General features: G+C 35.4%; 1 protein-coding gene and 1 non-coding gene across 3 annotated transcripts in view; both read right to left on the bottom strand.

The window, feature by feature from the left end:
• Positions 1-484: 484 nt before the first annotated feature.
• Positions 485-25,203, bottom strand: part of LOC137392905 (DDB1- and CUL4-associated factor 1-like) — a 47,455-nt gene continuing 22,736 nt past the window's right edge. Inside the window, exons 17-29 of one of the 2 annotated variants that reach the window (XM_068079266.1) lie at positions 24,024-24,269; positions 22,205-22,366; positions 18,481-18,680; positions 18,224-18,299; positions 17,416-17,544; positions 16,088-16,216; positions 14,660-14,827; positions 12,484-12,630; positions 11,741-11,921; positions 11,020-11,163; positions 8,192-8,307; positions 4,467-4,608; positions 485-728 (exon numbers count right to left, since the gene is read on the bottom strand). In XM_068079266.1, coding sequence (XP_067935367.1) covers positions 604-728; positions 4,467-4,608; positions 8,192-8,307; positions 11,020-11,163; positions 11,741-11,921; positions 12,484-12,630; positions 14,660-14,827; positions 16,088-16,216; positions 17,416-17,544; positions 18,224-18,299; positions 18,481-18,680; positions 22,205-22,366; positions 24,024-24,269 — 1,965 coding nt within the window. In that variant the 3' untranslated portion in view covers positions 485-603. The remainder of the gene's footprint in view (positions 729-4,466; positions 4,609-8,191; positions 8,308-11,019; positions 11,164-11,740; positions 11,922-12,483; positions 12,631-14,659; positions 14,828-16,087; positions 16,217-17,415; positions 17,545-18,223; positions 18,300-18,480; positions 18,681-22,204; positions 22,367-24,023; positions 24,270-25,203) is intronic. The other variant, XM_068079267.1, reaches the window with a different exon arrangement.
• On the bottom strand, positions 17,579-17,650 carry Trnat-ugu (transfer RNA threonine (anticodon UGU)). The gene has a single exon. It is a non-coding gene; the product is annotated as a tRNA-Thr (tRNA).

Raw genomic sequence — 25,203 nt, 5'->3', positions numbered from 1 at the left:
CTGAGGCGCTAAATGAGAGAAACCTGTTGGGGTCTTACACCGCTCCCCTCCACACCCCTAGGTGTTCATAACTAGTCGCCTAACATTAGCCGCCCCAACTTGCAACCAGTGAATACAGGCCTGATTGCACATTCCCATTGAAGTATTTTACCAACGCCAGTGCATACACTGATATCTGATATTTGCTTGTTTTGCCTTCCCATCTTAACATATTGACTTTTGGATAATACTATTATTATAATCATTATTTTAGACATTTGCAGCTACATAATGCCCTCACATTAAAATGTCCGAATGACTGATGTTGCCCATTTTATGCCTAATTTGTTATGACACCTAGTGAGATCATTCTTTATCATAGTTGTTAAACTTACCAATAGAGAAATACAAATTAGACTTGGCACTTGTTTATCGTTTGGTACAAGTCCTCGCAAAAGAGACAGCGACAAATCATAACATAACTTCTGATACTACAGTCCAGTCTATATCCTTGACAATAAATAATGTAATGAGTTGAGTATTACATAATATATTAAAATATAACACGAAATATACTTTTCTTGCTACATGACATAAAAAGAAATTAACTGCGAAAAAAAGGCATCATTCCTCACTGTCTGATAAATCTGAAGCATTGATGAAGAACTCTGCGACATCGGCATCATCATCATCAAGGTCAGAATCAGCTTCATCTGAAGTGGTATCTGAGGTGCCAATACTCTCAGCATCTGGAACAGAGATACTATAATGCAGGTGTGGACAGGTGTGAACAATAAGGGCTACTTAGAACTATACCGCTACAATTTAGCTCTTTATCCTCCTGAGTACATACAGAGGCGATATACAGCTTGACACAAGCTAAACATTGTTTAAATTTATCCAACTGTTGCAGCCTCATTTTATATACTTGCTGAGTCCCTTCTTCGGTCAAGGTCGCAACAAGGATCATCAGGTGCGAGAATTAAAACCTCAGGACCATTAAGAAGGAACCTAGAGTGATGCTCAGAGTAAATTAGGCTAATGTCAAATAATATCGGAAGAGGGTACCTGCCTGCAAAAACACTTTAGTAAAAGCTTAGAATTCTTACTTGATGAGCATCTGTCAAAAACCTGCAGTCTAATCTTTGTCAACGCCAAAAAAATGTGTTTGAAGAACTGAGGCTAATACTCAGAGCATTTAAGCATGTATTATTTGCTATAAGCTAAAAGGTTTAAAATGAAGTGTAATACTAAAATAAGAATATTCTACGTATGAACATTAAATAGTTTAAAGGTTGACTTGCAACAAAATTCCCATTACAGTTATTTGGTATCAAAAGAGTAACCATGTTTTACTCTGCTGTGTTGTAGGTGCAAAATATGTGGAAATGTGATTACAAGCTCTTAAAAGCTCAAAAACGAACAGTCAATCGCAACCATCACGAAAACGCCATAGATTGGAATCCCTTTCCAAAACACCTCAAATGTGATGTAGTTGAACATTATGACTTCTATTCACACTTTCATGCAACCTCAATCGTCGAAATATTTTCAAAAATATACTTCACGCATTGAATAACACCACGTCTATTGTCCTTACGTGTCTATTTTATCATCATTGTAATGCTGTCACTTTGAGCACTGATATCTCAAAACCTACCATAAAAAATCGTTTAATTTTTTAACCTTAGCTCGAAGTAGTGCATATCATCATCTGATGAACATGGCGAGCCTGTTAGTCACCTGTGATGATGGAAAAATGCTGCAGAAATTGTTCGCGCCATTTGGCAGGAAGTATGGGTCACATGATCAGATTACGACTACAGTAATACATCAACTTACGAGTGCCCCAACGTATGAGAAACTTGAGATATGAGCCAGCTTTTATGCAAGTTTTAGCACTAACATACGAACCATGTTTGAGATACGAGCACGCGAGTCAGTTGCTAAGTATGTCGGAGGCGTTTTATGAGAACAGCATCACTCTGTATTTTTCAACTGCTCAGGTTATACTTTTGTATCGTGTTTTTTTTGTGCGCGATTTTCAGTGCAGAATTATGTGAATTAAAAGTACTGTGCGTAGACCAAAAGTTTGCCAGTAAAATGAAAAGTAATGCAAAGAAAAAGCGAATGATGGAAATTGATACTGAACGGAAAATTATTGAAAAACATGCGAAATGTGTATGCGTGATTGAGCTAGCTCAGCAATATGACAGAAATACATCCGCAATTATGAAACAAGGATTATATTGAGGGCATTTAGTTTGCAAAAGGACTAACCATAGTTTCTAAACGGCGCAGCGATCTTCACAACCGCTGATGGAGAGACTGCTCAGGCTTGGGATAAAAGACAAACAATCAGCCGGTGACAGCGTAACTGAAACGATGCTACGTGAAAAGGCAGGTGCTATCTATCAAGACTATAAATAATAGAAATTTGGATAAGTTGGCTAGTGGTCGTGCATTAACCCTTCGTGACGACACCTGTGTTTGTCCTAATCGCAACATGTTGAAAGGGCGACAAAGGCAAACATCCTTAGGTTGCTCTTGAAACGGCCAGCTGGTCATGAGAGCGAAACAACAGAAAAATTAGCTAACCAGCGAGAAACTTAAAACAATGAACGCCGAAGAAATTTTAATTACGTTAAGTTAAAAATGAAAGTTTGCTTTTAGATTTGCTTTTAAGTTTGTCATTTAAGACTGATAAAATCCAAATTTATCAGTCAACTGTTGTAATGAAGGATAACTTATATCACCCTCTCTGGCAAATGGTAGCGCTAGCTGCTATTGTATGTATTTAATTTTACATTTTAATTAATCACATTTCCTACCATTATTTTTTATTTGTTGCTTTTTGAAAGCATGTGGTAAGTTAGGACAATAACCAACATGTTCTTTCTGTTACAATATCTTGTTTTGAGTGTTTTATTTGCATTTTTTAGAGTATGGAAACCAATCAATATATATTTAATTGTTCTATATATAAATAAATTGCACCAACATGCGAGTAAATTGACATACGAGCTCAGTCTCAGAACGCATTGAGCTCATAAATCGAAGTATGACTGTAGATGATTAAACCAGGCTGAAACGAAACTGTAAAGTAGCGAGCATCTATATCTGGTTCTGATTTTCCAATAGAACCCGAAGTGTTTGTCATAAACTAGTGCTACAAGACGTTTTATATTGAGCCTTTTATTGGCCTTTAATTTCACGCGATAACATCACGTGTCAAAACAAAAACCAGTGTTTGAGTACGTCATCGAAATAAAAAGATTCTAAACTATGGCGTTTTCATGATGGCTGCAATTAACTGTTCGTTTTTTAGCTTTTAAGAGCTTATAATCACATTTCCACATATTTCGCACCTCCAACGCAGCAGAGTGAGACATGGTGAACCTTTTGATACCAAATAACTGTAATGTGAATTTTTTGCAAACAAACCTTGAAAAAAAAAATATTCGTAACAAGTGTGTTATGTCATGTATTTATTATATATAATATACATAGCATATATTATATATATATATACATAATGCATCACAATGTTTCACAGACATGCTAAAGTATAGTAATCCAAAAGCTCAGGCGTAACAAGAACGTGAAGTGGATAGCAAAGGAGCAGTGGAATGTGAGTAAGAGAGGAGCAGGCAGCAAAAATACCTCTATGTGTGAGAAGAGCTATTTTCCTGCCAGGTGCTAGACAACTCCTGATCTTCATCCAATGGCTGACGTACGGATCTTCGACTACTTTCAAAAGGCTGTTGGCGAGCACCATTTTCCTGCTCTGACGTACGAAATGAAACAATAATATCTGCACGTGTATCTTCCATAGAAGACCTATGGTCGGTCTCATGTTCTACTGTTATATCTTCAATTGATTCAGAAATGGCTTCCAGGTCCAGCTCCTCATCAACAACTTGTTGGGTGCTAGAAGCCCTGTCAGATTCATCGGCAGAACTTTCAAGGTAGAGCGCAACGCTTCTAACTGATTCATCTGAGCTGTCCGCATCGGCAGCATTACTAATGTCAGCGTCAGCCAGAAGCTCGACAAGTTCAGCATTAAGATTATCGGCAGCTGAAGATGAAGAAGGATGGTAAGAGGAAGCAAGAAGAGAGGAGAGTTAGTGTAGATAAGTATTAGTATGGTTAGGTATTTAGCGGAAGAATAAAAAATCGTGCTGCGGAGATGCAATGGATAGAATAGGATGCCTGGCACGCATTCACCCTGCCCAACAACAATAATTACCTGAGCCATGTACAAAACTCATCCATTTTTGTGACAAGATTACTCGACTCATACCATATATTATAATTATATTATATTAGTGCACAATAAATGCACCATTCATCTTTATGCCTTTCCTGTTACTTTGTTCACTGCAACAGCGTGTTCTAACTTGCCATGAGTGTAAAATTTACTATTTTTTTGACGAGAAAACAAAAATAATCGAGAATGAAAGCGAGTTATACAATATCCTTCTTACCGGCTAGTTCTTCCTCTTCAGCATCCATATCATCAACAAGTTCTAAGATTTCGTCTGATCCTCCATCCTCGCCATCGTCATCATCGTCTTCGTCGTCATCATCCTCTTCACCTCCTTCATCTTCATCATCTTCCTCTGGTGGCTGTAATGTGAAAAAATAATGTATTTCTAAAAAGACTGTTTGATGTAAATGAACAATGAGAACCATTCGGACTCAGTCTATGAAAAGATGATCGTTAACCATGTTTGAATGCAGACTGTCAAGATATATGAGTGAATGAAAATGTGTGAAAAGCACAGCATACATAAAATAATACTATCTGGTAGCCAATTATGTAGAGACATTGCAGAAGGTACTATTGCAGCTGGTCTCAATAATCGTACACCAATAAGCTTCAGGCAAATTTTATGCCCGTGAGATGTGTTCAGGCTTAGCCATAGATATATATACCTATATACAGTCAAACATGGATAACTCGTCCACGGATAGCTCGAACACATGGTTAATTCGAACATTTCCTTTGGTCCGTTCCCACGTAATGATAAATTGCTATAGATAACTCGAACTCAACACTGTTAATTCGAACTGTTTTTTTGCCCAACAGCTACCGAAACGGTTGTTATCGCTTTAGAAAATCACTTTATTCAAAGCCATAGAGGTAAACTTCATCTTTTCGTAATTCATAAGCGTCGTTATTACCACCATCGGCAAAATATTTTTGTCAACGACTTTTCTAAAAGTTTGGTGAAATTTGATTTATACTGCGATACGATGAATAGCACCGGCTAGCTGGGTCAAGCGTGCAAGGATTTTCGCCACGCACATACAAAACAAAAATCGCATGTTGTTTTTGTTTTGTATGTGCGAGGCGAAAATCCTTGAGTGCGTGGCGTAACTCAGCTAGCCCGTGATGAATAGTTTTTTGACGTTGATTCCGTGTTGAATCAACGTCGGAATGTTGAATGTTTAAATCGTCTTAAAAATTCTTGTAATTAAACGTATACGTTGTCTGAGCTACAAAAAAACTATTCATCGTTTGACCTAAACACAGAATACGTGTGTACATTCAATAAGTATCTATTAAAAAAGCGTGAGTGATATAGAATGTACCGTAAAACCTCGTAAAACTTCTAATTGAACTGCCTCGGAGTGTTGCTCTTAACGAATCCCAGGTAAAGTAAGGTAATCTGCATAAACTTCAAAAAAAACGGCAAAATTGATCGTGGGTAAAACCCCAAAAGAAAAAAATGTCTTTTCTTTTGAGCATTTCAACAACGATCAAGTTTTGCCAATGCCAATCTGAAAAACGTCCTGGCAATAACATCACCTCAAACAACAAACCAATCTCAAGTGATAGAAAAATCTCTATACTTTTTCATGAAAACGTTTTAAACTTTACATTAGAAGCATTTAATTTGAAACAAGCCATTTGTGCTTTTGATTTATATTATAGTTTGTATATGTACATGTATCTACTAATAAATAAGTAAATATATGGACTTGTGATAGTGCTCTGATAACTTGAATGCTCTGATAATTCGAACACTTTTGCTCGGTCCCTTGAAGTTCGAGTTATCCATGTTTGACTATATTTCCTATGGTATATATATCTATGGGCTTAACAAATTTAGTGCTTCAGTTTTACTTGTGAACAAGATCCTAAAAATCCAGAATGTGTCCTTGCTCGGTTTATGCTATATATATATATACTAGGTAAATGCCCGAGTAATAAAAATCTTTGCACAGCTAATTCATTTTTATTTAACATATAACAACAGTTACCATTCTAACTTTCAAACTTCATATCATGAGTAAAGTGTTTTGTGTAGTTTAAATAAATTATGAGAAAAAATAAAAACGACTGTAAAGGTTTTCGAACTTTGTCAAACTACTGTAACTTTCAAACTTCATATCATGAAGAAAATGTTTTGTGCAGGTCAACTAAATTAAGAAACACAATAAAACAACTATAAAAGTGTTCAGATGTACCTATATGTGAAATAATTAGCAAGTAATAGCTAAATTAAGTCTGTTTTCCTATGATTACAAAAATGATACAATTAATACGAACTGAGAAAATAAAACAAAAATCCTGAATATGTTGAATTAATAATAACAATTCGTGCATAGAGGTTTATGTGCACAAAAAAGGTTACTGGTACAAATTTAAAAATGAGATATCGGACTGTCTTTGTCTGGTACTTTGTCTGACTGAACAGAGAAAGAATGTAGAGGCTTATCCTAGTCGAGACAATACAATTTTCCGTGTGAAAAGTATTAGCCTTTACCGATTTAGCAATTGAACCTTACGAAACACCCAAAATAGAAGTGTAACTGCACATTTGCAAATGAAAAGGCACATTTAAAAATTACAAAGTAAAAAATAGGTGATGGTATCAAAAAAAATAGTTTTTAAACAATTTCAAAATATAACAAATGGAAACGGTAATATTAGTTAATAATCAAAAGTGCACTTTTAGCGTGTGCATACGGTATATGGGTCATGATTACAGAAACCACAGTTAAGTCGGGATTGTAAGATTTGGAGTTATCTACATTAGCAAAAGGAGAAAATTCTGTTATTTTCCAAAAATAATTTTTCTATTCTAGCTTAATTACAGCAAATTTTATGGTCAATAAACTGAATGCGCGTTTACTATTAATGCGAAAACATAGTTCTGAGAAAACTGCTGTTAATGTTGGAAAAACGGAAACTAATGCACAATTCTGTTTACATTTCAAAACGTCATAGCAACCAATATCAAGAAGTTGTGATATTTATCAAGATTTCTGTATTTATATCTAAAAATTATGCTGAATTTAAAAATCTAAACAGATTTTAGCTGGTTGTCATAAAAATAGCTGTATATTTATAAGAAAATGTATTACTTAATTTTGTAGATATTAAAAACGGCTTGGCAGTACCGCCATATCGGGCACAGCCAAATCATCAACAAAATCTTTAGAAAAATAACAACAGTAACATATTGCACACCATCGGTCACTATATACTTCGATTTTGGAAATTCAAATAATTATTCTTATAATTAAATCTGATAATAATCTTATAAAATCAAATAATGAATCTTATAATTAAATATTGTAATAATCTTGTAAGAATCGTTAGGAAAATATCATCGTAATTCCCTTTACTTTCACTACCTTTGACATCAGTTGGAATACCAAAGTACTCATTATAAGTGTACAAAATGTCCGAGTCATTTTTAAAATCGGCAAAAAAGAAACGATTATATTTATCGGATGCCATTTTTCAGTACTTCCTGTTTAGCATAGCAACGGTTTGAAGGAGGTTTTTCCGAGGGTTAAAGACTTCTATTGGCTAAACTGACTTCAGATGCAGAAAGATCACTCTTTGATTGGTCCAGATGCAATGGTTACAAAAACCATTACCAATATTATAAATTCAGTTGGTGCAAATTCAAAGTCGGATAACTCAACTTCGTGATTTGCAACTTAACCATGGTTTCTGTGACAGCGACACATTATGATCTATGATAAGAACAATAGAATACTAATGACTGAATAGCTCAGTGGTTAAAGGCATGGTATGAAACTTGCGGTTGCAATCTCCATGAGTTCAAATCAGGTACGCGGCGAAGATTTTCATTCAAAGTTTTTAATATCTATAAGTGGACAAACCAAAGTACACACAAACTTGAGATTTATAGATTATATATCACCGTAGAGGAATAAATACGCATACCATCTCGTCGGTGTTTTTAACAGCTCCAACTTCATAGAGTCGACATTGACAATCTTCTTGTAGTGTATCGTTATCTTTGTGACTCTCGATGACAGCTAGGTACATGTCTGACTTGTCTACAAATATTCATACCCACCGATACTCACAGGACTTCTATGTTACAGCTAGGTACATGTCTGACTTGTCTACAAATATTCATACTCACCGATACTCACACGACTTCTATGTTGATACTGATGTGTTAGAAACAATATAGCTTTGCTGGGCAATGAGTTCAGGAGACCGACAGGAAAGAATATTTAGAACGCTAGTTATAACATCTGCACATCATTGTTGGAGGCTTCAAGCACATTAAAAAATAGATCTTCAGTATTAATACAAAATGAGCTCTTTAAGTTTTCAAACGAATGAATTACCAAATCATAGGTAAAAATTTCCAGGCATAAACACACTAGGCAATTTTATTGCGAGTGTCATGTGAGGCGCGGAGATATCGGGAGCGTGTGTCTAAACACACTTGGGCGATAAAGCGAGCACGCTCACAAACAGCCAATAAGATTCCGTCTCACCAGTTTCTTCGAAGCTGTTGCTGAATTTTAGTAAATATGGCGATTTTTAGACAAAGACGTAAGCAATTTATGCTTTTTTATAACGCCTATCTCACTTTTACGAATTGCACAAGATAAGAAGACATAAGAAAAAAACTATTCTTGAATTTTTGCCAATAATATTTTACGATTTGTATGTATAATTTACTTTATAGTAGATTTTAATTTTTAATATAATAAATATTCACCATTCTCAAGATAGTCAACCTGCGCAACGATTGATTCCCGAAATTAACGTAGGTTTCAACTAGATATCTTTGTAATTCTTGTGTGTTGTGTCGTACAGGACTGGGTGTGCTCTTATTAAATCTATCAACAATTCAGTGTTCATTTTGATGTTTCAATCGTAACAAAATAGCAAAATGTTGTTGCTGCACATCGGTGAACATTGACACGAAAAAATCAGTAGCCAGAGCATTGCGTTCTAGGAAAAACAACCAATCGAAATGCACCTCACACGCATTGAAGTTTTGATAGAGAATGGCTTGCTTTATTGCTCAGTATCGACTCTCCGGGTGAGTTTCTGGGGCGGATTGGCACCACACGGCGCGATATCGCGCTCGTATTGCCTAGTATGTTTGAGCCTTTACTAAAAACTGTGGAAACATGTTAAACAAAGGATAATCATTTTAGAATTCTACTGTGGCTGTAAAGTGTCACATAATTGCTCCAGCCATGCTGATTATCATATTTTATTAAAACATTACTTCTGATTGGACAGAGATAATTTATGAGAACAAGTACATATGAGCAAAAGGTTGGTCTGACCCCCATATAGCTGTCACACAAGGAGAACGATGTACCAGATCTAGAGATATTTTGTTTTGGCATACATTGTTTTTTTGTTACAGGTGACAGGCCTGCGAATACAAAGTAATCGAATCTGTAGCTAATAAGGCATATAGAGTTATTTTTTTTAGAAAAAATATTCTTTCGAGTTATTGTTTAATAAAGAACAATGAACTAGTAAGAACAATGCAAGGAAGCACAAATCATTGCCGAACAAAACTTGAGAACTATGTATATTCATAATAATGACTATTTACACGAGCATACAAGATTTACACGTATTCAGTCACATGATCACAACAAGTGTTATTGTGAATTCAACAAATTGCGGGCAATCGAACTTCATAATAAATTCGTCTACTTTGCTTCAGAATATCCATGTCTTAGTAATTAGTCAATATATATGCTTGAGAACAGTTGTAATTATTAAACACTAGCTAAATGACCTGCATTGCACGGGTAATAAAAACAGCTTATAAACATTACATTACCTTTACACTACATTACCTGCAACTGTTTACACACTGTTTTTAATACCAGTGCCAAGCCGGATATTCATCTAGTGAATAATCCAGCTGGTAATCATCACGAGTGACGCACTGTCGTTACGCGTATTTTAATCGATGTAATAAATACCTTCACTATTACTGATCCCTATGTGCAGTTGAATGTCGTGGCCTAGTGGAAGAGCCCAATGCCTCCAGAACTGGAGGTTCCAAGAACAAATTTTCTGCAAAGACTAGTAATCGCTATGCTTAACTTCGCAGCATGTAGTCTAATGGGTATACATGTATATACAGTGTAGATATCTAGTGTTAGTGTTATAAATTATTAAAGAAACTGGCTTCTAGCCAGTTTCTTCAAAAGCCAAAAATCTCAAGTTGCATATCACTGAAGCAAAGCTGTGTATCTGCCACACTATACTGTGATAGCAACATTATGAAAACTTGTAATTATCTGGTTTCTAAGCTATTTTTGAGGGAAGCTCGACTAGAACTTACAGAATGTGAAGAATTTCCAATTGCTGCTCACTTGAAAATAAGGTAGGAGTAAGGTTTTATAGTGCCCCACTAGATGGACTTGTTCAAACTATTGTAGGAGAGTTTTAACTATTTAGGAGTTCTAACTATTTAGGAGAGTCAGTCTCAGAGGCTGAACATCACATATTTTTTTTAATTTTTCATCTTGACGATTCATTTTTAGTCACTTATATTATACAACAGATGGCGGAAATTCCTGTTGATGACGTGTAAAATTTAGACCATCTCCTGTACTCTTAGAAGCACCATGATTGCTGTTTGCAGTGAATAATTTTGCTAATCGAAAAACTTCGTGTAATTTTTTTTAAAGGTTTTTAAATAGAAACAATCTGTATATCAGGGTGTTGATAGAGTGGTTTCAGCAGACAAGAAAGACCTAGAAAAATATTACCTGTGCAAATATCAGTGATGGACCGCTGCAAATCTGTTGTGGCTAGACAAGAATAGTTTCTGGAATCAAATGTTCTAAATGAAGAGCCATAAGGGTTTCTCTTAATACTTCCTTCTTCCTCCTCATCGTCGTGAGCGATAACAGCTATAACACAAAACAATAGATGTGCACCTCAAGTCTAATCTCTGAAAACTTCAGTAAGGTATTCATATGCACTTGTTATTCCCAGTCATAGACCTATTAACTATATAGTATAGTTAATAGGTCTATGTTCCAAGTGTTCAAAACTAATAAGTGATATTTAATGAATGGTTTGAACCTAAACTTTATTATAGAGACTCCTGCTTTTAAGTATAAAGATTTTTGAGACCCCTAATCTTTTGTATAGAGAATATAGAGACTCCTACTCTCATGTATAGAGATTATACAGACTCCTACTCTCATGTATAGAGATTATAGAGACTACTACTCTCCTGTATAGAGAATATAGAGACTCCTACTCTCATGTATAGAGATTATAGAGACTCCTACTCTCATGTATAGAGATTATACAGACTCCTACTCTCATGTATAGAGATTATAGAGACTCCTACTCTCATGTATAGAGATTATAGAGACTCCTACTCTCATGTATAGAGATTATAGAGACTCCTACTCACATGTATAGAGATTATAGAGACTACTACTCTCATGTATAGAGATTATAGAGACTCCTACTCACATGCATAGAGAATACTCGAGTCATTGCTGAACCGTACGAGACACTGATTTAAGGCTGGTACTGTGTGCAGCAATTTGAAGGTTCTCAGGTCCCAGATTTCAGAGTTGATCACCACCTCAAGACCAAGAGGGTGAAAAAGACCAGACACCTGGGGGTTGAACTTATCAAACTTGTGAATAGCCTAGAAGAGAGACAGGTGAAAGCAAGTAATATACCGTTTACATAACATTGCACGAGTATTCAAAATTACAATTTTTGTAGAGCGCAAAATAAACTGGACTTCTTTGTTGGAAAACTACAAATGTCAAATACAACGCTGTTACCCATTGTGAATTCAGTCAATAACCCAAAATTATATATCGAATCAATCCTCATGTTGTCCTGATTTCAAATATGTGAACAAAACAGCTGTAAAATTGTTATTGAACGATTATGTAACTTAGGAATATTTGATTTCTTTAATGGTTGAAGATAACAACCTGTACAGATATAATAACACCACAACATTCTTATTTGCTTATTTTAATACATGTACATGTATATGAAATAAAATTGGCATATAAGAATATATGTGATCCCGTTTGTATGGAGAAAACGTGAATGATCCAAAAAGTGATAGTTTGCCATTTTGAAACCCAAGACTTCCTCGACATCTGACGCAGCTACAACTGTCATCATGTTCAGGCATCTCAATAGACAAATCATTACAATGGATGTATCTCAACCATGCAAGCAAGACTTGCCTTGCCCGAGTCAACATCCCATAATACACCGTCGCTGAGGACAAGGTCATCTGTGCAGTTGAATGTTGCCTGATTGCGTACATAGTTATTGCTTTTATTCTCATCATAGAATGTTGATATCTTTACACCTGTCGCCACATCGTATACCTACAGCATCGCAGATGAAAGTACAACTCTGAACAGGCAAAAAATCTCTCAAACTGTAATGGTGTAACTTGAGCTCCAAGAGGGCTATCTACATGTTAGTAACATTAGCCAGCTCCATACATGATGGATAAATTGTAGCTATAAATTATAGACAGCCAAACTCAGTAGCCAAAAGGGAATCCCTAAAATTATAGACTAACTTATATTCACCAGCAACCAGAAACCAGGTTGATTAGATTACAGCAAAATTACAACTAGAAAAATTGTGTTTTTTTACTACACATCCACAAAAAATCAATGGTAGACCTAACCACGAAAGCGCAGCAAAACAGTCAATAGTCCCTAAACATAACTTTCCCTGGATACTAGTTTGGTATTTATGTACATCCGTTGCGTAGCACTCAATGTTCAGTTGGCTGCCATTAAACTAGATGTGCATGCAAGTAGCAGAGGTGTAACAAGGATTACTAATAGATATTTATAATTAGAAAATCATTCGGAGAATCTAAAGTTCTAAACTATAACAAAAGCATACAGTTAAAGTAACATAGTAGGAGTGTAATTACCAACAACAATACATAGTAGGAGTGTAATTACCAACAGAAATCATAAAAAGCTACAAAAATATTTAGTCTTGATACATCTAGAACTACCAGGTTAAAGAATAATTATATTAATCAGCCATTACTAGTGCTGTTCGAAAGTTACCAGACCCTAACACATTTATATTTTATAACAATACCCCGGTTGGCTCAGAATGACAAGATTACATTATAATTAATGAGAAAGAATAAAACTTGATGCTTGTTCTCATTTATTTACGAATATTGTCATAAACCAGAGATTCAGCTGAGATTTTCTACCAACAGTTAATATGATTGCTAAATTTAATTTCTATTTTTATGGCTTTTTGGAGGATATTGCAAAAATATTTTGTTCGACTTACTGGCTCTCTGCAACGTACAAATTAGGATTTTCTAAACTCTTCAACACTTTTTAGATCAGCCATCAGTTATGTTGAATCTATTCCAATTTAAAACACAGCAGATGCTCCTACACCGTGAATAATGTGTTTCGGGAAGGTTTACGTTATAGGGATTTTACGTTATACGAACAATAAAATACATGTAAATAGCCTAATCCATTCCAAAATCGTCCCAAACTCACTCCTTTGACTCTTCAAATAGGAAAAAACTAGACTTAACTTTGTAACTTGATGACTGTACAGTAACTGTGGTATTATTGGTTTATATCGATGACTTTTTCTCCTTTTTATTTTCACTTTAACTCGGTTTAGGGTCTATGATTACTGTAATTTTGCGTTAAGTTAAGGAGAACGCACAACTCCAACATCAATTTAAATAAAAAATTTTTACTTCCTTATTTACAAACAGTTTATACTACAAAGGAACAAACTATATTGTATATGGAGTGTCTACTGTTTATGTAAATAAGATTTAGTAGGGTTTTCATAATGCTTTCATTTAGATAAATAACATGTCTTTCAGCAATAAGTTTGCAAGAAATTACAAATTTTAATGAATATTCATCATGTATAGCTGAGACCTTTCCTTTTATTTTACCTGCACTCACTGCTAACAAACACACCGAGATGTGACATTAAGCTTCAAATCTTCTATTATTCACTTCAGGCAGCTCAAAGTGGACAAACAATTCTGATCTTTCCTGCTACAAGGTATGACCGCTAGTACAGAAATTAAGGGACCAAAAGCTTCATTGGCAGGCTCAAAGGAATTCATGAGTAGGAAGGAATTTTGCAGTTGAATGTAATTATAATTTATAATGTACACTTAAACTAACTATGAAACATTTTAACAATAATTTTATAACTAATTTAGGCAATTCCAACGCAACATCTCAACTTTTAAATACAAAATTGCAAATATTACCTAAATTAAAGTTAAATATTTTACATTGGAAAGCCAGAAAAGTGCGCATTATTTCATATTCCTCGAACCTGCACTTTTTCACCACATTTTCAGACGATGACTCAAACCATACGACTTACATGAGCTTTTGTCTCAGCTGTACCAATAATCCTATCCTGGACACATTTGCTGAACTCGACATACTGGTCCTCGTCAAAACCAACCTTTTGGTCAAAGAAGTTATCCATCGACCAGAGGGCTGATAAGGGACGACTCCACGAAGATGATGTGAGCAGAAGCATGCCATCCTGGTAAAAGATCAGATAACTCGCTATTGCCTATCACCTTTATGTTCATCAAAAGGAGAACTCTTCTTTAATGGAAAGTGTTAGCTGATAGTGCGATTCACAAAGCATAGCATCATTGATCTAGCCTTTAGAATGTCTCAAGCACTCTACCCACTGATAACATTGCAACAATCTTAATTGGAGGGCTAGATCAAAATGTCTAGCAATATTTCCTGTGGAAATAAATGCTTTTATTAAAATGGTAAAACCATTATAAAATTCATCATGATGCGTGTATAAATACAAACATGCTACAAAAACCAACAGCTATAACTACATGTAAATATAACAGCTTCATAAGTACATGCGAATAATTAACAACATGTGAATTAGTTAATTACAGTAGAGAAGATAACTCCAAGGTCACATCAGTATGTTCAAATATTTTTCAATGCTTCATCGCAATGCAGCAATTGCTTGTAAATGCCTATGGCAGCCGATATCAGCAGCAAAAGACAAAAAAAATCTATTGTAGAAGTACAATGAACATCTGTCACTAAGTGCTTTGACTGAACAGCAATGTTCTTTTATTGTGGCTTGTGGAATAATTCATGAATATTTAATTTTCCAAATGCAATTACACGTACGCGTGACGTGATTTTCTTAGTGCAAGAAGCTGCTAAGAAAATCTACAAAACAGTTCCTAAATTATAACTATGAAACTCTTTAGTTTCATGAACTCAAGCTAATTTAATCAACAGAAGTTATGTTTTCGGAATATTTAGCTAGATAAAAATTGTCGTTGTTCATATTGTTTTGAAAATGCTATATGCAAATTTTCTTTTTGTAATATTTTTTGCGCAGTAGTGCCCTTCTTTGCATTCATATTTCATATTACTAAGATTTCCCTTAGGTCTAAATTGATATTAAACTTGATCAGTTCCAACATTACTTTCAATGATATTGATAGTTTTGTACAACAAGTAATAATACAAGCGTGGCATTCCCCTCCTGTGTACTAAAATGTCATCTGTCTCAAACACACGCAAAACAAGATTATATAACTACCATATCAAAACCATATTATATAATGGTTATTCTAATCCTGTCTCTTTAGCTATAAGCAGGCAAATGTATATGAACCGAGAGAGAATTGCAAAAAATATCCAAAATGACAAGCGCTATACCCAGCAGGCACCATCTGCATTAGATGGACTTCAGACAGTCACCAGATAGTGAAAATATTCAGCTTTCAGATAGTGAAAATAAGTGGATGCAAACCCTTGATGGCTCTACTTGTGTTAAAGGTGAATTGTGGCAGTTGTAAGTCTCCGCCTCTTCTCCAGCTTGTATACTATATAGTTTAAGATCACCGCTATAATTGCCTAGCATTAACCACTGCTCACACGCCTACAACAGAATATATCTCATAGCATTAGCGACCACTCACACGCCTACAACAGAATATACATGTATGTCATATCATTAGCAACTGCTCACACGCCTACAAGGGAATATATATCATAGCATGAGCCACTGCACATACGCCTACAAGGGAATATATTTCATAGCATTAGAAACTGCTCACATGCTTACAAGGAAATAGATATCACAACATTAGCTACTGCTCACATGCCTACAAGGGAATATATTTCATAGCATTAGCCACTGCTCACATGCCTACAAGGGAATATATATGTCATAGCGCTAGCCGCAGCATTTAGAAAAATTTGTGATCACTGCAAAACATCGACCAGAAACGGCTGCGACACTTATATTAAAATTGTTCATTTTTGAAACTAGAGTATCGACAGATTGTTTGTTTAAAACCCTTATTCATAAAAGAAGAGCATGCCTTGACAGGTATTAAGCATATGACTTCCAAGAATAGCTCATTTTCACAGTTGATTTTTTCAATTTTCTAGGAGAATTTCTAGCTAGCGCGCTACACAAGATGCATGGGCAAGCCGATTGGTGCAATTCTATTACCTCCGATAGAAAGTTAATACGGAATGCACAAATACAACGCAGAATTTTTTGGTATTAGTGGAATCCGTTTCGATCTTGTATTATAATATCTGTTATGTTGGATTATCACAACATGCAACATAGCGACCAAATGGAGAAAATGTATTAGGATGACGGACAACAGAAACCTTTGTCTCGTCGTCTCGCATTAGTTAATCGTCGGCATTGACATCGTATATCGAAACTGATTAACTGATTTTTCTGACCAGTAGTAGCATTTTGATTCGAACTGATTCGATTGATTACTTGTATGATATCTCAAACCTTGACCTAGTAACGAGGTAAAAATTGCTACGTCAAAATACGTGCTCAGGCTAGCAACTAGTTGGCACGAGTTGACACACAGCATGGCTGATATGCACATCACATGTTTAAGTTTAAAATGAGTTTTCTCCCCATAGATGTATAAATTCCTCACATGATACAATAATAATAATAGCGCACAGACTTCTTTCTTTGCCAGAACTTAGTGAAATTAAATTAATGATTTTACAACATTCACTCCTCACCATCCCTTGGATTCATAACTTGAAACACTAAACGCCATAAAATCATAGTAACTATGAAGACTGCAAACTCACTGAGAAAGCACAGCACGAATATGTAACACCACTCTCCGAGTCTTTGTATGTTTTAATAGGCTTATATCGACTATATTTAAATTTCCTGTTAAACGTTGAGCCTTCACTTCCACCATAGTTTAAATGCACCTGCAAAATATTAAAAAAGATTAAAATAGCAATTAGCCCCCACTGGGGTTTGAACCCAGGACCACTAGTTTACAAGACTAGTGCTCTACCACTGAGCTATAGAGGCCCACACGCTAGGCAATTAATGAACAAATCATAATCTTGAAGATTAAGTGCATTCTAGAACATAAGATTGCAAATCCATGGGATAATTATGTTTCTGTAAATGAATAGGGCTACCACAGATGTATTGAAATAGGTTTTACAACGTAATAAAAACTGCTACGACAACTAGCTAACAAAATTAAAATTTTCTCTAAAGTGAGGATAAATCATTTTTGATCAAAATGCTAACTGACATGCGAATGTTGACTTCCTAGTCGTGCCTGAGTAAACAAACTAGCTCTGATATGAATTGTCAACAATTCTCCCTGAAGAGTCAAATTTGCAACAACAAGTGTGTACTGAACCAACATAAGGGCTAATTGAGCAAAAAAGAGTATTGAGGCCTTTTTAGATCAGAAACTGGGCAGTGCATAGACAACACAAAAAATTGCAAATCGGGTCTAGGAGGAAAATTTCTTAATGACAATTTCTTGTGAGTCAGAGCGACTTAAAATCGCTGAAAAGCTGAAACAGTTTTATATAAATTGCACACTTGCGAGACAGTTGAGTCTAACAAAAAAGCTGGTGTACATACTGAATGTTTAAGGACACGAGCTGTTAAATTAACTGGAGCTGCACTTTTCCTCGCAGGTTCTGGGCAAACATGTGGTCTGTAACAGACAGTATAGAAAATAGAAGCAAACATGGAGCAGACAATTTCCCGTTTCATTAGGGACTACAATACAAAAGCAACAGCCAACCCAGTGTGAATGGTTGAGATAGGAGCATAACAATAAGAACAAGCAAGAACTGTATAAACGTAAAAACGTGAATAAAGAGGAGACAACTTACTCATACACGGAGAATGGAGGGCATGTCACCACAGGATTTTTGCAGAGAGCATGCTGCTTCCGGAAATATGATGTAACGATCTTATCTAGGGTCATGTTGTCAGTAGCATCTGTCATTGTTGTTATTGTAGTCTTTTTACTAAGGACATTGCTTGTAAAGGATCTCATATCTTGCTTGGAGTGGGCCGACTTGGAGGAGCTCTGACAGTGAACAAAGGCTTCAAATTTAGGTAAAATATCAGGTCGAATTATACAAAACTCATACAGATAAAATACCTAACAGTCAGGCAGTGAAAAATGATACCACAATTTTACATACACGTGACTTACTGCTACATGCAGATTTAAAGTGTCACTGACTAGCTACTTTCAAGACCTGCCAGGAAGAAGGAAACCAGGCTATCTACTGAAATTTTACTTCTTTTAAAAGGAAACCAGGCTATCTGAGTACTCACATAGTTGCACAACTGCGACTATATGGGTAATCATAGTACTCACATAGTTGCACAACTGCAACTATGTGGGTACTCATAGTACCCACATAGTTGCACAACTGCGACTGTGTGGGTACTCATAGTACTCACATAGTTGCAGTTTTACAAAATTTAATGACTGAAAGAGAGGTTGCCATTTGACCTTATTGACAGAATATTAGGTGAACATACGGAATGTCTCGATTATAATGTGAAAATGTTATTAAATTTGTGTAGATTACAGACAATACCGATTATCAGGTTATCACGCCATAGGCCTACCGATTATCAGTGAAACTGTTTAAGGTTATGATACCTTGTGGTATTTTTTTTTGTTTAGCAACGCGTTTATTTGCTGACAACCGAGTTCACGATGATCGACATGGTCACCGCACTATTCCCTTCAGGTTGGCCTGTTGATGATGACGGTTAGAATAGTTAGTTGATAAAAGCTGAGAAAGTATGAATGCATACAAGAAGAATACATCTTGTTCAAATCTAGTATAAATTACTAGCTAGTATGAATACTAGCTAAATTACATTAACCTTGACCTTAACCATTAACCTTGGGTTGCATGAGCCTTTGTTGAATTTTAGCTTTGACTCATGCGCAATCCAAAAAGATACTTTGAGGTTATTAAATCATAATTCAAATACTATCGCGTTCGTGGCTTGCTTATGGAGTTTTGGTGCATATAAAATAAAATTTTTAAAGTTTTAATGCATATAAAATAAAAAGCAATGTTCACAATTAGATGTGATATCTTTAACACTTTACGTAGTCGTTTTAAATGAAAATGTTCTAGTCTAATGCAGAGTTTGAACTACGAGAATGAGACGCTCACAACCAGTTCATATACAGTATTACTTCAGTAATGAATTGTTATACAAGTCTGATAATCATATTTGCTAAATATCTTATTTCATTCAGAACGAAAAGTAACAAGTTATTATTGCACTTTGTGACAGTCTGTCTAACTATGGAAGTATCTATTCTTTGGCTGACAAAACTTTTGAAATGTGAAAAAGTAAGAACATTTTAAAAAACGAGCAAAAGACAAATTAAAGCCTACTAACTCACATCTCCCAATTGTTGCTCTATTTGTAATGATGCGTATTATTCTATGAGTAAAATTATCATAACTAGACTATTGTAGCATAGATCTTCAGCTTAAAGCCAACTCAATAAACAAATAAAGTATTGAAGTCTCTTGAAGAGGGGTGTTGACCTTTTGTTCAGGGTCAATTAAAGTTTCAGTGAAATTCTATGGTGATCTAATCAATAGAAATATATTTTAAATCACAAATGATCACTTTCTACTATGTAGAGTCAGCGGTAAGTAATGTTCGATAAAATTGAAAATATAATATTTATTTTAGCCAATGTCATCTTAAAGTGATGTCAATTTGAAAAGGGTTTAGGGTAGATTATAACAGACACAACGTTTTTCATCAGAACCGAGGAAGGATTATATCACATTTTGGTACGCAAATGTATGTTGCAGCAATTTGATGTCCACATATTAATAACTTTGAAATAAGTTCTTCTATCAAATCCAAGCTTCAGCGATTTTACTTGTACACATTATAATAATATATTTTGGTATCGCGACTTTGACACAAATATTTTAAAATCGCTAGTGTTTGAGTACTATTGTGAAATACACAGGCTACTTCAAACAGCCTAACTCATTAGCTCTTTATGAAGATATCGATTTGAGCCTTGAGACATTTTTATCCCGCAGATTTGCATGCCCTACTAGATTTGATTAATCTTAATATCCACATCTAATTATCTATGCTGTAAAGAAAATAATACAACTCAATTATAGCAGTCAGTGTAAAGATGCGCAGAAACTTTGAGCGTCTATAAATAACAAGTTTAAAATGGTAGTCATATTATGATAGGTAACATTTTGTCATATCCACAGAATTATACACTTTGAAATCTTGTATACAGGAAATCTTGTAAACTATTTGTGTTTTCGCTATAGCTATTATTATTATCAAGTGACTTTTACAAAATTAGTTTCATTTGGTCTCAACTATTGACAAATATTCTCCAGGGAGTATCAAAACCTGAACTGCTGGTTTGCGATACTGTTAATTAGATTTAGTTAAACGATTAAACACAAATTTATTAGGTACCATTATATAGATCACAAAATTCTGCACTCATTAATATATACATTGATTTGACAATAGTGTGAGTTGGAGGTTGGAAGCTCCTATTGAGCTCCTCAAACAACTAAAAATCGGAGGTGGTCTCATAATTTTGCACAGCACTGTATATATATATATAAATCTCAATGTTTGTCTGTTTGTCATTTGTGTGTCCGGTTATAGCGATAAAGATGTAAAAATGAAAAATCCACTTCGCCATGGAGTTGAACTCACAACCTCTAGTTCTGCAGACAGGCGAGCTAACTACTACACCACACGGCCTACTTGTAATACAATATATTAATTGTACACATACTTATTACACCTTCCAATCTCTAATGACAATTGATTAAAATACCCACACCTCAGCTAGCACACTTGAACTAGAAGAATTTACTAGAGAAAGAATATGGGCCCAGACTTCCCTAAAATGCTATAAACATGTGTATATATAGCATAAACTCAATTAAACTTATAGCACACACAGAAACAAACAAACACCTTCATTTGAAAGTTAGATGGTAAATAAATGTTGATTTTTCGCGCAAAAACTTTCTTATTACTCGAGCAACACCGGACATTCATATAGTTTAATGCTAAAACTGAAGACAGTCTGAATCATTTGCAGCAAATCCCAGAAATGGAGCAGTAAGAATTTACATGAGCCATTTTCTACCTGCTAAAATGTTGATTTATAAATTAGTTTCCACACTAGAGTAGTCATATCTGGTGTTTTTAATAATACGCAACAAACTAAAATCATGATATTTTATTCGGTGGTATGAAAATGACATAGTTAAATGGTTAACAAACCATTGAGGAAGTAGAAAGCCTACCATTGAGGAAGTAGAAAGCCTACCATTGAGGAAGTAGAAAGCCTACCATTGAGGAAGTAGAAAGCCTACCATTGAGGAAGTAGAAAGCCTACCATTGAGGAAGTAGAAAGCCTACCATTGAGGAAGTAGAAAGCCTACCATTGAGGAAGTAGAAAGCCTACCATTGAGGAAGTAGAAAGCCTACCATTGAGGAAGTAGAAAGCCTACCATTGAGGAAGTAGAAAGCCTACCACTGAGGAAGTAGAAAGCCTACCATTGAGGAAGTAGAAAGCCTTTGTCTAGAAGTATCATGTGTTTGCGAAGAGTGTGGACTGTTCTTGAGATGAAACCTAAGACCACCAGGAGTGCTTGGCGTGCTCATATGCATTCCCGAAGAGCATGGTCCTGGAGTACTTGGTGTGGATACACTCGAGCGCTAGAAAAAATCCCATAAAAAAACGCAATTGTGACAACTTCAATCAGAGAGAGAGAGAGAGACAAAGCTGGCTAAAACTGAGAATACGGCAAAACGTTCAAAAAGAAAATAACCGCTCCTTCACCTTTTCCTAGACAATCATGAAGTAATTGACATGTACAGAATACACGACGTTCAGGTTATGAACCAGTAAAAGGAGTCGTCTTTAAAGTTTTGCCTTCAGAAATAACTTGTTTTATCTTTACTTCCATGACAATTAAAGGCGGGATAAAAAGACATTTTGTGATTTTTAGTTAAGAACAACATTCTCATTTTCACATTTCCTCGAGTTGAAAATAAATTAAAATTCACCTTCCATGGCCTGGCACTGGTGTAACATGGCATTCTCAATTGAAGTTAACGGCTGTTTATACAGAAGCTCATAAAAGCTGAATACCTAATGATCATCTTCATATTTCTATGACAAGCTTTTTGCATACCATTTAAATATTCTATGAAAAAAAGGCATGAGCTTTGAAAACTTGAAATATAAAAAGGTAGAGGTAGCGGTATAACAAGTCTGCAACAATCACAGCGAACACAAGAGATATACATTATTTAACTATACATCGCTGAAGAGAGCACATGTTGGTAACAAAGTAGCAGCAACTTGTTGACCAATAGAAGCTCATGATGTGACTAATACTAAAAAATTAGACACGGCTCTTCCTGTGAAGACATTGGATACAAACAGTGTCAAAGCGTGTGGACACAGGCTAACTCATACATTTTAGGAGTGTGTTAAATTAAAATAAAACAGTTCACCTGAAAATGTTTCCACAAATGCATAGTATTTGCCTCTGCCATACCTCCCTTACTTATACGCATGCACGTATTTGCACGTACAATCTATACACAGGCAAACATTAATATACAAGATTTTTATTTAGCCATGATTCAAATCAAAGATTCGTTTGTCATATGAATCAAAATTTGGGGTGCGAGCCATTGTTTCAGGGAGGCTGACATTCGTATGACATACACGGCAAACTACCAGATGTATGTTATGAATTTATCTTGCATCAAGTGCTGTGCTTTTCTACAAGTAAAACTGACAGACGTGTTACTGAAAAAGCTAAATAAAGTGATTATTAAATGAAGAGTTTCTAGTTGAAAGTTAACGAATCGCTAGAGTTTTTTTCCTACAAATACATCGCCTCTTTTGGTCACTTATGTAATAACGAATTCATTGCTATCATTGTTGTTTTTATCAAATTGACATTCACAATTAAAATTAGAAAATGCTCTTCCTCAGCCTTCCCCGATTCTGTTCACCACATTCAGCTGTCTCTACGGCAAGAAAGCTGAACTATACCCTTTTCCCATCAAATATAACATTTTCTGGGCTTTTATGATGCGTTGGTCGAGTAAATACAAATAGCCATCATTTAAAGACACAATTATTTTTTATAATTGACATTGATAATGGGAAGATATTTAGGTTTGAAATGCATTAATTCGATTTCAGTTATTTTAAACAGGAATAATTCAACTGACACTCGAGTTGATTGATATCAGAGTTTGACCATGGCACCAATTAAACTCGCGTCTTGAGGTTTGACTATTTATACACATATACAAACATATCAACTAGAATAAGCCAGAGCTCCACACGTACAGGAATGGCTGGATGGTTGTGTTGTGTGGAATGACTAGTGGATGCCTCATAAAACTGCGTAGATTGAGGCGCGCATGATGCACTGGTACGTATAGTTAGGTTAGCCTCCTTCTGCAGGGCGCTTGCTGAGGCCTCAAGACCTTTCTGAAGCAGATGGTCATAGACGAGTTGCAGAAGTTCCTTCTCCTTATAGATGATACGAGTCTGCTGCACCACCTCCGCTTTACGTATATGCTCAAGAGACACCTGCACACACCGAGCACACAGTACATAACAACAGTCAGTGTTACTTACAATAAACGCGAGCTCTATGCTCAATATACATGTAACTTGGTTTTTATATCAAATAATGAGTAAGGATTTCGTTGATGATTTGCTAAGTTGGTTTTTATAAGCGATGTAGCAAATATGTGAGGCGCATGTTGTAGCTTGTATTTCTGCTGAAGCTCTATCTAGCGTGGCTTCATCTGTCATACTTGACATATATTTGTCATACTCTGCCATGATTTGATCCATTGTGACATGATCAGTCTGGACTTCATCAGACATGACTTGATTCAACATGACTTGATGTCATAATTTGACCTGACATGATTTGATCCGACATAACTGTCATCACCTGATCGCACATGATTTGATCTGTCACAACTAGATCTGACATGACTTGATCCATTGTGACATGATCAGTCTGGACTTCATCAGACATGACTTGATTCAACATGACATCATAATTTGACCTGACATGATTTTCATCATGTGATCACACATGACTTGTACTGTTATCACATAATCTGTTGTAGCCTGATCTGACAGGACATCCTCTATTAAGACTACATCTATCATGATGTGATTCAACACCACGATCATAAAACATAATCTCACCCAAAATTTAACTGAATATTAAACTAAAATGACAACTCATCCATCTAAGGGTTTGATAAAAGCTCACAAGGTTTAGGTGGTCCAGCGTAGGAAACAAAAGAGAAAAAACCTTACGATCTGCTAATTCTATTTGGAATAAGTTTTCACACAATGTAATCCTTGCAAGTCACATAATATTCAGAAAACTAACTGTAGAAAGCGGTTAGTTTTCTGAATATTGTAGACTCACACGGATCCTTTTTTGACTAGTCGACTTTTTCACTCAACTAACAAGCAAATATGATGAAGCGGTTAAATG

This window comes from Watersipora subatra, chromosome 4 (assembly GCF_963576615.1).
Source record: "Watersipora subatra chromosome 4, tzWatSuba1.1, whole genome shotgun sequence".
Taxonomy (NCBI): Eukaryota; Metazoa; Bryozoa; class Gymnolaemata; order Cheilostomatida; family Watersiporidae; genus Watersipora; species Watersipora subatra.
This window is presented reverse-complemented; position numbering and strand designations above follow the sequence as displayed.